This window comes from Carassius gibelio, chromosome B8 (genome assembly GCF_023724105.1).
Source record: "Carassius gibelio isolate Cgi1373 ecotype wild population from Czech Republic chromosome B8, carGib1.2-hapl.c, whole genome shotgun sequence".
In the NCBI taxonomy this organism is placed as follows: domain Eukaryota; kingdom Metazoa; phylum Chordata; class Actinopteri; order Cypriniformes; family Cyprinidae; genus Carassius; species Carassius gibelio.
The window spans coordinates 3,541,700-3,556,228 of NC_068403.1; the positions used below are offsets into that span (position 1 = coordinate 3,541,700).

The 14,529-nt window shown below is 34.8% G+C and overlaps 1 protein-coding gene across 2 annotated transcripts in view; it reads right to left on the minus strand.

Moving 5' to 3' along the window:
• The window catches only part of LOC127963705 (BICD family-like cargo adapter 1), a 37,254-nt gene extending 27,185 nt beyond the window's left edge, over positions 1–10,069 (minus strand). For both annotated transcript variants that reach the window (XR_008154882.1, XM_052563749.1), the window contains exons 1-2: positions 9,326–10,069; positions 6,795–7,010 (exon numbers count right to left, since the gene is read on the minus strand). Coding sequence is in view for 1 of the 2 variants with exons in the window: in XM_052563749.1 (XP_052419709.1) it covers positions 6,795–7,010; positions 9,326–9,724 (615 nt within the window). In the remaining variant the exon portion in view is untranslated. The remainder of the gene's footprint in view (positions 1–6,794; positions 7,011–9,325) is intronic.
• Positions 10,070–14,529: the final 4,460 nt, after the last annotated feature.

A 14,529-nucleotide genomic window follows, 5' to 3' on the forward strand; every position in this document is an offset into this window, starting at 1 on the left:
CATTGAATTCAGTGATGTCATCTCTGTTCAGTTAAATAGTGTCTGTGCATTTATTTGCAATCAAGTCAATGATATCGCTGTAGATGAAGTAACTCCAACTAAGCAAGCCAGAGGCTACAACCTGTACCTTTAAAAGAAGTTCACTCTCATCTTGCATTTTTTCCTATTCCACTGCCCACTTTGCATATTTGTCAACACAAAAGTTAATTCTGTGTGAATGGTGCCTAGCAGTGATGCACGGGTTGATCCAAAATGAGCGGGTGTGTGTGGTTATGAGTCACCCAAAAATATTTGTAATGATATTCGGGTCGCAGTTGGTTGGGTCGTTTGAAATAATCTGAATGATCTTAATTTTGATCAATGTTTTATCAATCAATTGCCCGTATTTTATAAATAAGAAGCAAATCAGACAATGTAATGAGGTGCCGGCACGATCACTTGCATTGCATGTGAACTGGAGGGCACTGAACCTCAGCTTGTGCCTCACAGATTTGAGAAATATAGGCTGTATATTACAGAAAGCTTGAAATGTCTACTTTTAAACAAAAATATTAAAACCAAAATAAATAGGCTACTATCTGATTATGTAATCCATTTGAAATGTGCATTTCTCTCTGGCGTTCATGGGGAGTTCGCATCGTAAACTTCATCATTGCAGCGACACAGAAAACACCAGTTTATTACTAAACAATTAAATGTCTTCTTGCATATTTTCGAACCAGCAGGCCATTTTGGGTTGAGCGAGCGACCCCACGGAATGATCGAGCAGAGCGTAATATATGGAGAAATGCGCTCTCCGCTCACGAGCTCTGGAGTGCATTTCTCAAAAGCATAGTTGCAAACTAAGTTAGCAACTTTGTTGATTGCAATACAATTTCCCATTGCCAACCAACTAAGTTGCTAACAGGTTAGCAACTATGCTTTTGGGAAACACACCCCTGATTGGAACAAACCCGAACCTCACTGTGTGCTGAACTTGCAGAAACATCAAAATAGACATAGCCAAACTATTTTAGTACAAATTATGATCTTACTGACGATTTTTTCTAATTCTTGACAAAATTATAATATATTAAGGAGTTTTTTTTACGTTTTTTTTTTTAGTTTTTTTTTGTCTAGTTCCTACGTCTATGGCCCAATGACGCTACGATGAGCATTTACTAGGCTACATCTACTACAGGAAGCGGGTCGGGTACAATATTTTATTTTTTACTTTTTTTTGCGGTCCGAGTTGCGGGAAGGTTATACGATTTGTCTAAACCCCAGTGATGGTTAGGTTTAGGGGCGGTGTTAGGTGTAGGTCATTCGTACAAATTCATACGAATTGTGCAACTCGTAAAATACATACGATTTGACAATCTCTTCCGATTTGGTCATACGAATTCGTATGAATAAGCCACCTCGTGAAAAATTTACGAATTGCCGTGAGATCGGGGAAGGTAATGAGACTCCATACACCAACTGCGCGTAGCAACCTCTGGCATTATACTAGCATCATAGTATTTCCAATTGTTTTACTGGGTTCTTAACTTGACTCAAATCATACATCCCAGCAGGGATCAGAGATTTTCTTCTTCTTCTGAAAGCTGTATCAGTGTACCTGCTGTCTGAGCACAGCATCAATGCACTGTGCTGATCCCACGACCTGTTACTGATGTTGCTTTGCCATTCATTTTCAATGCTTCGTACCAGTGAAAATATAATCATTGCAATCACTTATTAAGGCTCAGAATCACCCCATCTTGGTAATGAAATGTAGGTCTATTTTGTTGTGCCCCCCCCCGCCCACCTCTCTCTCTAAACCTTTGTAATGTAATTAGTGAAATGCTTCTCTCTGATCAGATTAGTCTGCTGGGGTTCAGGCGTTTTTGACAACCCCCTGCTTACAGACATGTGTGTGTGTGTGCAACAGATAGCATCTGTCCAACACAACACAATATGTTCAGTACATTAGCTAAACATTTATGCTGTCTGTATTTTACATACTAGCTGCTCTGCTTCATTATCTTATGTTGTCACTTTATGGCAAGCTGTTTTAACATTTAATCCTTAAAATGTAATAGTATCTAGTTAATGCTACAAGAACTTATTTTAAGCTACTAGTATCTATTCCATTAAGTACTAGTGCTTCTACTAGTTACTAGTGCTTAGTGCAATCATGTGTTCATATTTATGGTGATGTTTTTCATAGAAATGTTTGCAAAAAAATTGCTAAAGTTTGCTAACATCATATCATTACAGACTGCACGATACAACATATTTTCACGTCTGATCAGGGCTGTAACCAACAAATATATTGAGGGGGGCTATAGTCCCCTCCAATAATTAGAAATCGCTATTTTCTCAAATATTGCCGATTCGAGAGAGAGTGAGATGAAAGTTGTGTGTGTGCAAGTCTGTTTCAGTTTTTAAACTGTTATTAATAAAAGTCATGTCTGATATAGGCGTGTATGTGTCTGTAAACAGCACATTAATATACATAGAACAGTAATAAAAGGCTCTGTGGCAAACCAGCACACCAGTGTAGGTGTATAGGAAGATGACGTATGATGACATGTAATGGTATAGTAGTGGTGTTGCAATTCATAGGGCAATAGTAGGGGTATGAAATAGAATTGGGATTGGGCCTAAGTAAAATGTGTTCCAAAAGTCACTAGTATCTTTTAAAATATTACTAGTAAGTATTTATTAGATAACAGTATATATATTTATTAAATATTTTTCATTAGTCACTAGTACCTATTTAATAGATACTAGTAGGTATTCATTACGCACTAGTACTTATTTGACACTAGTATCTTTTGTAACTATTACTAGAAACAAACCTTATTATACCAAACTATTTTATTATACACAGCTGCTTTTTTTAAAAAGCCCATGGTGTTAATTGAATAGATACTAGTATCTAAAATAAATGCTAATATCATGAAAAATAGATACTAGAAAGTTTTATATATAAACGGCTTGCCATAGTAACTGTCTCTCCAAAAGAAATTGTTATTGCTCTATTGTTTTATTTCAGCCAACTTTGTTTCAGACAGTTCTCCTAAAAGACTACTGAGAGAGACAAAAAAAAAATTCAGTTGTTGGCTGCATATATTATAAATACAGAACTATAAAGTCATATTGAGAAAAATCCTTTCAGTTTCTCTTCTGAAACGCTTCTTCAGGGTTTTTTTCAGATGAAAAGATATTCTGTTTTCTCCTAATTAATCTCAATTCTGTCTTGAAAAAAAATATATAAGATATTAATGAGATCTCATTTGTGATTTTCTCTTCTTCAGGATGTTTTTGTTGTGTATGTAAGTCACCACAGAGTTCTTGCTGTCCTCTCTTGCTCTGTTTCAGTCAAATGGATATAATATTGATGGTAAAGAGGATCTGGATTAAAGCCTAATCCCACCTGAGTTCACCCATGTGTCTCTCTGCCTTATGTCACTTCCTGTTGCTTGTCCCACACAAGGAAGGTCATCTGAGTCTGCAGCTCTAGATCCATTAGCAGATTTGTCAAGGCCATCTAGTTATCTCATATTCAGAGCCTCTTTCTTGCTTTAGAGAACATCACCGTCAGCAGCCGACTAGCTTGATTACAGTTAAAAAAAACATTATTGCAATACATTTACTGCAAGTCATTTGCTTATACTTTGCTGGATTATATGACCATGTGGTCAAGATTTGATTAGTTTGTTCTAGTAGTTAGATGATAAATGTCATATACAGTACACCATTTGGATTTTAAAAAGGCTTAATTGAATGCCATTTAAATATGTGCTGTATTTTGAAATTGGCAGGGCTACTATATTGGGCATTTTTGCAACATAAAAACATATTTCAGTTAGTTGCAAACATAAAAGTTGAAATGTATAGTTGAACTACAAAAATAAATAAGAATAGCTCAAATAAATAAATGCAATAAAATAAAAATTACTAAAAACTGCAGAAACAAATACAAACACAAATGACTCAACTTTAACCAGAAATAAAATTAAAACAGAATAAAATAAAATTAAAATTATTTCAAAATATGATGAAAACCTATAGTTATTTTAATTATACTAAACTAAAAGTAGATATTGGTCAGCCAAAATAAATTAATAAGTCTTCAATGACTCTTCATCCATTGTGTCAACTAAATAAATATGTCAAAAGCACTATTTTTTCTTATTTGTATCAATTTTATGGTGGATGAAAAGGTTTCATGATTTATTTTCTGTCCATTATTTTGTTTTGTTTTGTTTTTATTAGTGTTTTTGCCCTCAGCTGGAAGCCCTTGTGCTGCCAGCTTCGATTAGTTTATCACCATCGATTCTTCTTCCATTTATGTGTGTATATTAATAGCATCACATGTGCTAATAATGGGACATGTGTGTGTGTGTGTGTGTGTATATGTGTGTGAGAACAAATGAAACTGTCCAGGATTGACAGTGTTAAAGCATTGTAATGGACAGCAGCAGTAAATCTGAACATTAAAGTCATTAAGACTGAAGTTCAAAGCGGTTTGTCAGGGCGACGCGGCTGTTTAGATACAGGAAGAGATTGTTGTCTGACCTCAGCTGCATCATTGCCACAACACCACAGCTGTCCCGAGGGAAAATCAATGAGACTCAATGAGAATTCAGATACGCCTGTGAACAAGAGCCACACACAGAAGCGCAACCTAAACTCAACGTGGCATTTGACCATCAAATCCCAATTTCCTGCCAAATCAATAAATACCAGTTTCCCATCATTGCTCAGAAATTATGGTCTTCATTCAACATCAGTGATTCATCATTTTGAATTTCATCATGTTTAAAAGATATTTCAACCAGCAGTGTTCAACCAGTGTCATATCAAGACCTATATATTTATATGATGTAATGCATAAATTGTGATGCAAACATTTTTTGTTTTCTGCCTTTTAATTATTTTTCTTTAACCAGGCTTATAACAGTCTAATTGTTGCAGTGTATTTGCTGTTTAAACATCCATCAATGAAGAGAGATGCATTTTACCTGCAGAAATGTTCTAGTGATCACATAACTACTAACTAACTAATGATGCTAACCAGCCAAGCAACACTGAGTCAGACGCTGAGTCAAAATTTGTAATAAAAATTAACAAAGAAAATATAAAAATCAAATCAAATTACAAATATTAAAATAATAATATTTGTATTAAACTATCATACACAGCCAAAAGTGACTCTAAAGATACAAAAGATACAAAAACAAAAAGTGTCTTTGAAAAGTTTACTTCATCAGCCTCATTCATTGGCCACAGATAAAAAAAAAAAATGTCCTGTGCATCTTCAATGTCGCCCTGCTGGACTGTCAGACAAGTAGATTGCTTAATTAACAGCACAGCTGTTGAATTATTAAAAACAGACAGAGCGTAGAGTAATTTTGATGAGTCTGCATAAGGGAATGTCTCAGAAAGGTGAGGGGACTCTCTGTGTCATAGCATGAAATGTATTCATACCAAATTGTCTTCCTCCAGCCTCTGTATGGATTTCCAGCCCATCACAATCAATATTTCAATTCAAAGAATGACTGGAATAATCATTCTGGGTTTTCTTGAGCACACTGCTTTATTAATGAATGTTTTCCATGCAGGCTGCCTTTGTTGTGCAGTGAGGGAGTTAAAGCTCAAGGCTCCTAACCAGAGTGTCTTTGATTCGATCTCCATAAGGAATGAACCATAAGCATCACCAGGTAACTTCAGGTTACTGTGGACGTGTCGTCTAAATAGCCTCATGGCATTTTACATTTAGTGGATAGTTTTATCTAAAGCTTTTATCAGTGTTCATCCATCATCCGTGTTCTTTTTCTTTCTTACATTTCTTTAAAATCATTTGAATATTAGATTGCATAAATTTATATTAAATATATATATATTTTTAAATTTCTTTCTATATTTTTATTTTATAAATATATATAATTTATTAAGCCTTTTCTATCACAATCTTTTACTAGTGTAGCTACAGAAATAGTGTCATTTAGCATTTAGTCAACAGTTTTATCCAGAACTTACAGGACATGCATTTTATAAAATTTAAATCAAAACCCAGGACCTTGCTTTATTATTATTATTATTATTTTATTTTTCCCTTTTCTTTTTTATTTCTTGTAATCTATTTTAATATTAAATTACATATATTTACCATATTTCCCAGGCTATAAGTCACACTTTTTTTTCATAGTTTGGCTGGTCCTGCGACTTATAGTCAGGTGCGACTTATTTATCAAAATTAATTTGACATGAACCAAGAGAAACATTACCGTATCCAGCCACCAGAGGGCGCTCTGTGCTGCTCAGTGCTCCTGTAGTTTACACTGAAGACATAGAGCGCCCTCTTGCGGCTGGAGACGGTAATGTTTTCTCTTGGTTCTTGGGTCTAAATAAATGCGACTTATAGTCCAGTGTGACTTATATATGTTTTTTTTCCTGATCATGACGTATTTTTGGACTGATGCGACTTATACTCAGGTGCGACTTATAGTCCAAAAAATACGGTATATCAAATATTTATTTATTTATATTTCTAATTTTTTTAATTGTCCGTTATATTTTTCTTCTATTTTCTTTCTCTTCATCATGACTAGCGTTTATGAAATGTGCTGTATAAATAAATGTGCCTTGGCTTTTTTGTCACACCTCAGAAACAGGCTGCATTCTGCCAAAGTCACAGAAAAAAATTCCAGCAGCAGAAAATAAAAAAAACTGCTGTAAAACAACCGGACGAGCAGCAGATTCGGCTTTAAGTTGTCAAATCATGCCACTGTGAACTGTATGGGGCTGAAGGTGTCACTCACCCTGTTGAGCTGCTCCAGCAGTCGATGGTTTTGTTCGGACAGTTCGCTGATGGCTCGGCTCTTGTCTCGGTCGGCCTCTCGCAGCTGCACCTGATGTCTCTCCAGCTCCCCCTGCAGGTGTTGCACATCTGTCTCCAGTTCGGCCACCCGGCCTTCCCACTCGCCCTCACGGCTCTCCAAACGCCGTCGCAGCTCGTGCTTCTCCTGCTCCAGGAGCTGGAAGAGGAAAATCAGGGTCATTCACATATATTGAGGAAATCACTGGATTTACCTAAATTAAATCTTTAATAGATATTCATAGGTTTGTTTGAGGGACTTAGTTAGCAAATAAACTTGTAACATGATAACACTAATACTGTTTTGAACAGTTTCGGAGTCAGTATGATATTTTAAAAGAAATTCATTATTTAGTGTTCATCAAGAATGCATTACTTTTACAGTATCAAAACTGACATTTATAATGTCACCAAATATTTCTATTGTAAATAAAAACTGCTTTTGTAAACTTTCTATTCATCAGGGAATCCTGAAAAATACAATGTATCCAAGTTTCTGCAAAAATATGAAGCTGCACAACTGTTTTCAGCATTGGTAATAACCAGAAATGTTTCTTGAGCAGTAATGATGCTGAAAATTCAGTTCCTTCACAGGAATAAATTGCATTTTATAACATATTACAATTGAAAACAGTTGAAAATGAAATTACCTTTTTTTCTGTTTTTGTTAAAAATAAATGGAGCCTTGGCGAGCAGAAGAGACTTATTTTATAAATCATTTACCAATGATATTTGTGAAATATATTACTTTTGGACAGATTTGATATGTTCTATGATCTGATTTTTCTCCATGCTGGTAAATTATTGTGGCATAAACTCATTTAAATAACCCCGCCCCTAAATGTCATGTAAAACAGCAGCATATGATTTGTCCCCTTATATTTTGATCATTCACTCTCAGAAAAAGGGTACAAAAACTATTACTTGGGTGGTACCCTTTCAAAAGTACTAAATTACACCACAATTTTTAAAGTATTAATATGTACCTTTGAGGTACTATTCAATGGATAAATATGATCCAAATCTGAACCTTTTGAAAACTACCACCCCAGTGACAGCTTTCGTACCTTTTTTCTGAGAGTGTATGGTCTTTAATGGGCCAAAATAAGATGTAATGCAGACCAGTGTTAGTCCATAATAGCCAGACATCTGAATTGCATAGTTTTTATGTCATAAAGGGTCAGTCAGGTTGAGTCCCTGGCAGTTCTGAGAGAAAATGAAATCCGGCACTGATTAAGGCCTGTGAAATCCACTCTGAAGGCTATCAATGCAATTAACTGTTAGAAGTAATTTCAGTGCTTATTATTTGCTGTTATTAGAGGGGGAAGGCTTCCTCAAATTAGTAAGAAAACATGAGTAAAGAAAAACTAGTGAAGTTGGGAGTGGATTAAGTCAAAGGGTTTAAGTCAAAGATGTGAGGGACAGTTGCATGGAGAAGTGCCAGGAAACTGTCGCACGTCTGGCCCTCAGACGACTGAAAAGAGCCAAAGCACATTAGCTTTACTTGCAGCGTCACTGAAACAACCATCAGAGCCCATATAGATTTGAACCAGATTCAACTCAAGTCAGCGTCTTCACTCAGTCCACATCAGTGACAGTAAACGCTTGGGTTTTGACAAACAGCTGTTAGCTCTGCTTCTAATGTTTTCATGATGCCATCCACCATAATAGACATGCTTTGTTATTTTTATGACTGTATAAAAATGCTTATAACATAACAGGATTTATGCATTTTTTTGTGCAATTAGAATGAATTTTGAGAACAGCTGGAGTTGGGAACTCTTCAGCTGTTCCGCATTGAGGAAAAAAGTAGAGACTAACAGTATGTGACTAAATGCGTTCCACTCATTTAAGTGATTATGATACATCCTGATTAATAATTAAAAAAGCAGATTGACTGCATACACATGTAAACAACACATGCCTGTGAAATCAATCACAGCCCTGGAGTAAAACAATAAGCTTAACTTGATTATTCACATTTTAAACAGGCCTGCTATTAAAACTTGATTCATTTACACATTGATTTTTATCATTATTAATTATTATGAATTAACTATTGATTATCATAAATGATGTATCATTTGAATTACGACCAGTTTATTGAACTGTACAGTTTATTGTACTGCCTTCAATTTAATTTGCATTTCTATTTACATCGTTGTCGTTTTTAGGTATGTTTACAGTAGTAACTTGTTGTGTGTGAGCTCAGGATAAGTGTTTATTTACATATTTAGGCCTATTTTTGTTGTTGTTGTTAACCTAGTCCTGTTTGTTGCACTGAATGTTGATATCAGTGTCAGAAATTTATTTTATTAACAAATATGAGTTGAAACCAATATTGAATAACACTGAAAAGCCATGCTGGTTTTGCACAACTTGAAGAATCCATTGGCAGAAAGTCCCAAAGACTTTCTTAAAATGCAAACAGTTGACAGAATATTCATTTAGGTTTAGAAGTTTAGAACTTCTCACCTCCAGTTTGTCGTTTAAATCCTTGGTCATTTTGTCATATTGCTTTGTGAGGTCTTGGTTTCGTTCAAGTAGAGCTTTGCCCAGTTTAGCAGCGAGGACCAAGTCCTTCTCCTTCTGCCGGTAGAGCGACAGTAGGTCAGAGTTCTGTCCGCTCACAGGTGTCTCTGAGGCGGATACTTCCAGATCCTCGTCCCGCTCGCGGGTGAGCATGGCCAACTCCTCCTCCAGAGCCATGCCGAGCCCCCCGGGCGCGGTGTGTAGCAGCGTGAGGGTCTGGTCTTCCGCTGCGGAGTCTGGCGAGTTTTGACGGCTGGGATCGAGCGCTCGTTCCATGCGGTCGCTGTCCAGCTGCGGTGGTGCTGAAATCGCGCTGCGCAGATCGAGGCAAGACGCGAACATCGCCTCAATCACGACAGATCGAGCGCTTTAGACCCGGCGAGCCCGCTTTAGTCCTGGGTCCAGGTGACCTGCTTGGCTCTGGGTGGGTGATAACGCCATGGAAATGGATAAATCGTATCCAGTATGGTTATATGCGTTTTATTTGGTCTCCGGCGGCAATCATTTGATCATTAAGCCCAAAATAATCCATCAAGCCTCGCCAAATCAGTGTACAACCCTCTGGGGATGGCTGATCTTCACGTTAACCCCCTTGATGATCACCGTCCAGTCGTTGTGTCCACTCCAGAGCACCGGGGTCCCGGTTATTCCCCATTATTGTCGCCTCTCGCTCACATCCCCGGCCTATGAGACACACAAATACACGGATTGCTCTCGTGCGCGAGCCTCCTCCCAACCCCGCGCGCTCTCTCTGCGTCCGTGACGTCAGCTAATCAACCTGCTCCTCGTAGCCGCCCATTGGTGGGTTGTGATAACGCCATATGCTAGAGAAGAACTGGGTGAAAGACAGATGAATGTTGCTGGTGTGTTGGGGAACACAAGGTTAATGACCTCTCATGGATAAGGTCAAAACTGACCTTTTCATAGTCTGTTTTATTTGGTTAACCCAGTTAATGATTTCATACGAGTTTTCAGCTTTTAAATTGTAGTTGTATCTCATATGGATTGGATATGGATAAGGACTGTGGTGATTTTCTATAGTTTATGATTTTATAGTTTACATTTAATGTTTTATATAATACACACAGACACATACACAGACTTGGTGCCTTTGTGTAAACTGATTAATTAAAGATTAATATATATATATATATATATATATATATATATATATATATATATATATATATATATATATATATATATGCACTTTACATTACTTTTTTTCTTATAATTATTTTATTATAATGTATAATTATGAATTATGTAGTATATAAAATAATATTAACAAAGAATATTAATAATTAATGTGGCAAATAAAAACTAAGAGGAAATTACGATTATATAAATTATATATTTTAATAATTATACATTATAATTAATCATAAATTGAAAATTTTAATTATTAATTACTGTAAATGATATAATTTAAATTTACCAATTTATGCAAAGGTACCTTTTTTTGTTCTGCATTTAGTTTGTTCTAATGTATTTTTTATATTTAAAAATCATTATGACTATATTACAGTAACGAAAATGTAATAAGATTTATTATTGAAATTAATAAGACTATAAACAAGCCTGAAATTAAAACATCTGGATTCAGATCCAGGAGAAATGTGCTTTATTAAAGTGTTACCATGCAAAATAAATAAACAATAAATAAATAAAAATTATATATATATATATATATATATATATATATATATATATATATATATATATATATATGGTCTCATAATGGTATTTATTTATTGATTAGTTTTTCTTTTAATTTGTAGATTGAAATATGGAGATTTTAGGATAGTAGGGATAAAAACAATATCAATGAATGTCACATCTACCGCAATGAATTACCAAACACACTAAGCTGTCCTGTTTTGTGCATTATTTGCTTATTTGGATGTTTAAGCACGTTTATTTATTGCAGAAATATACTTGTGTTCAAATTGATTTCCACTTTATTTGACAACTGTAAACAAGAATGCTTGTTTAGGAGTGTAATTGTCAAGACTGCACACATTCATGACTCAAGTCATTGTTTTGAAAGGGTTTGACCTCATTATTACAGCATGAACATACAAACACCAGATGACAAACATTCAGATTACTGAAAACATTCCACAGCAGCAGAAGCAGAACATCTGTAGGGAACGCAGGATTGCCTTCCACCCCCTTTGTTACATCCCTGTGATCTGATCTGCTTGAGTGTCTGGATCTAACGGATGGCATGTAATCTCATCTCATAGTGTTGAGCTCAATCATGATGCGAGACATGCTTCAGTGCACTTGTTTCTAATGGACCAAGTGCTGCTATGTGATGAATGTGTTTCAATGAGACAAACAAAACAAAGACTTCATTTGTGGATCATAATATTAACATACAAAGGAAAGTGGGTCACTCATTCCAGGGCTCAAACCGTCCGATCACTGTAGGGTCATTTACTGAAGGATGAATGGGAGAAACAACATGTTTGGAGGAGCTTCAGGGGATTGAGGCTGCATTTGTAATCCTTGTGATTAAAGCACAGTCGCTTACATATGAGATCATCAATCTGCTCAGTTTTTGTTAAGAGTTAGTTAATGCACTGCAAATAGGTTATCATCATGCAAATGTTCAGATATTACAAGGTATATACAAATACATATATTAGTACAAATATTCATAATTTTTTATGCATGAAAACACTCTGAAACTAACCAGTCAAGTGCGAAAAGAAAAAATGGCAACATTTTACTTGAAGCTTTTATGTATAATGCATTAAAAATTTATTCATATTTTAAAAGCATATTTAATATTCAATTTAACATTAATTTAATTACGTTATAATGCATTATAATAATCATAAATCATAAATAATTGCTAACAAAGTTACAGTGCATTTTAATATTTGCAGATTCCTTGTTACATCTGAAACTGGTTGTTTGTCATGTTATTAAATAAAATATACATTTTAAAGTTAGAAACCAGTTAAAAAAAAGTCATAAATAAAATAAATAAATAAATATATTTCCTCTCTCTAATTTTGTTTTAATACATATGAAAATAAACATAAACAAATAATTGGATCTGTAAATAGATAGATTACAATATTAAAATAAATAAGTAAATAAAACATATAAAGGAGAAAAATAGAGAGCACATTAATAAATAAATATATTCTTTCTGGATAAAAATGAATATATACGAATGGAAATATCAACACTTATTAATAACTTGATCAGTAAACAAATACATAAAGACATTTTCATACAGTTGCTTTACTAGTCCTAAATTTTTATTTCCAAGATGATATACTGTATAAATGCTGCTCGCTGAAATCTAAGCATTAAACAGTATGTACAGTACTGTGTAGTAAGCAGGACACAATAAGAATGCATGATGCTGAACCACATACTTGAACAATACTGCCATCTGATGGAAAACAAGCGCGCTTCATAAATTCTACAAATTGGTGAATGTTTTTCTTGTGAATCAGCCTTAAAAATGCAAGAGTAATACATTTATTCATAAGGGTGAATTGAATAATTAATATTGCCTATATAGTTGCACCAGTATACAAAGCAACACCCTAAATGCTAAAGCAATCTTCTCTGAATGAATGCTAAATCTATACATTACTAGACAATTAGTTGCATCCTTAAAATGTAAATATTTAATAGATACTTTGCTTATTCTGTTCGGCAATATGTGAATCAATTTACATACTGAATAAAATTTTCAGTTTAATGCTATTTAATTTGATTTCAGTGCTTGTTTTCTCTTCTTGAAAACTCTGGAGGACAAGAGCTCTGAAATGTCCTGATGATTATTATTACAGTCTGATTGATTTTTGATGCATTTATGGAAGTTCTTTGCTGAATACATTAGCATTTATATAATGCTCTGAGTCACAGTCCTGAACTAGAGACTATCCCACGGCTCTTCTACAGGCCTAAGAGAAAATACAAAGACTTTCAGTGCTATTACACAATCCACACTTTTGCAGATAAAGAAGCATATGTTGAAGAAGAACATTTATTACTTATATAAGGCCTAAAGTATTCCTGTGCTATTCCTTCCCAATCCATTGGATGGAGCTGTGCTCTTCTTTATATCAATATATCTTCCCAAAGTCATTCTGCTGTTGAAGTGCCCAGTCAAGCAGAACAAAATAAAGATCCTTTGTGATTTCATAAAGCTCAGCCTAATGCTGTTACAACTTTCATACTAAATGATATGCTTCACTGCTGGTTTTAACTGAGTACAGCTGGTCTTAACCAGTTTAAGATAGTCTAACAGTCTGGTCAAGCTAGTGTTGAGCTGGTTTAGCCTGACCATCTGAAAAAAGTTCTCAAACCTCATGAAAACAAGCCATAAATATTTTTTCAGCAGGGAATTTATTTACAATACTGCGACACTATATAGGCCCAATAAAATAATAAGGACACAATGATGCAAATGACTGACTAGGAAAGGAAATAACTTGTTTAAATGAATCATTACTTTTTCATTAATCACTTGAATGAAGGATTCAATGAGTCACGCATAAGAACAGCTTTTAAGTTTCTGAACTCGTCAGTGTTTTTGAATGAATCGATTGAATAAATGATTCAATGACTCACTCATTGTCATTTGCATGTAATGATGTAATGACATAAGGATGTATCAGCACTTTTGGAGGTCCGCTCAACCACATACAGTAAATATAAATATATATATATATTCAGAGGAAAATGGGGGCCCCAGGCAAAATGAATCAATGAGGCCCATCTAAAATAAATATTTTTTATAATCAGATACAAAAAGAAGTCAAAACTAGAGGCGATGCCAAACATTGTAAACATTCAAGGCTTGGGATAAATCTAGTTAGTTTTTTCCAGATTCATGGCAGTTACTGTATATGACTTTTATTTTAATTAACTGAAATTATAACACATTTTGATGCTGTCAAATCTTCCCTTCTTGAACATAAAAGAGGCTAAATTTGTCTGATGTAGCTTTTTTAAAGTTTCGTGAGATAGCTAGGCCTATGTAAGGATCATGTCATATCCCTCCAACAGTTAGTTCTAATGGTCTAATTTGCTACTTTTAGTATTCCTTCACTTGTTTGTGTTTGCTACATGTTTCTTCAACTTCCTTGCATATTTTGCAAGTATTTCCAGTG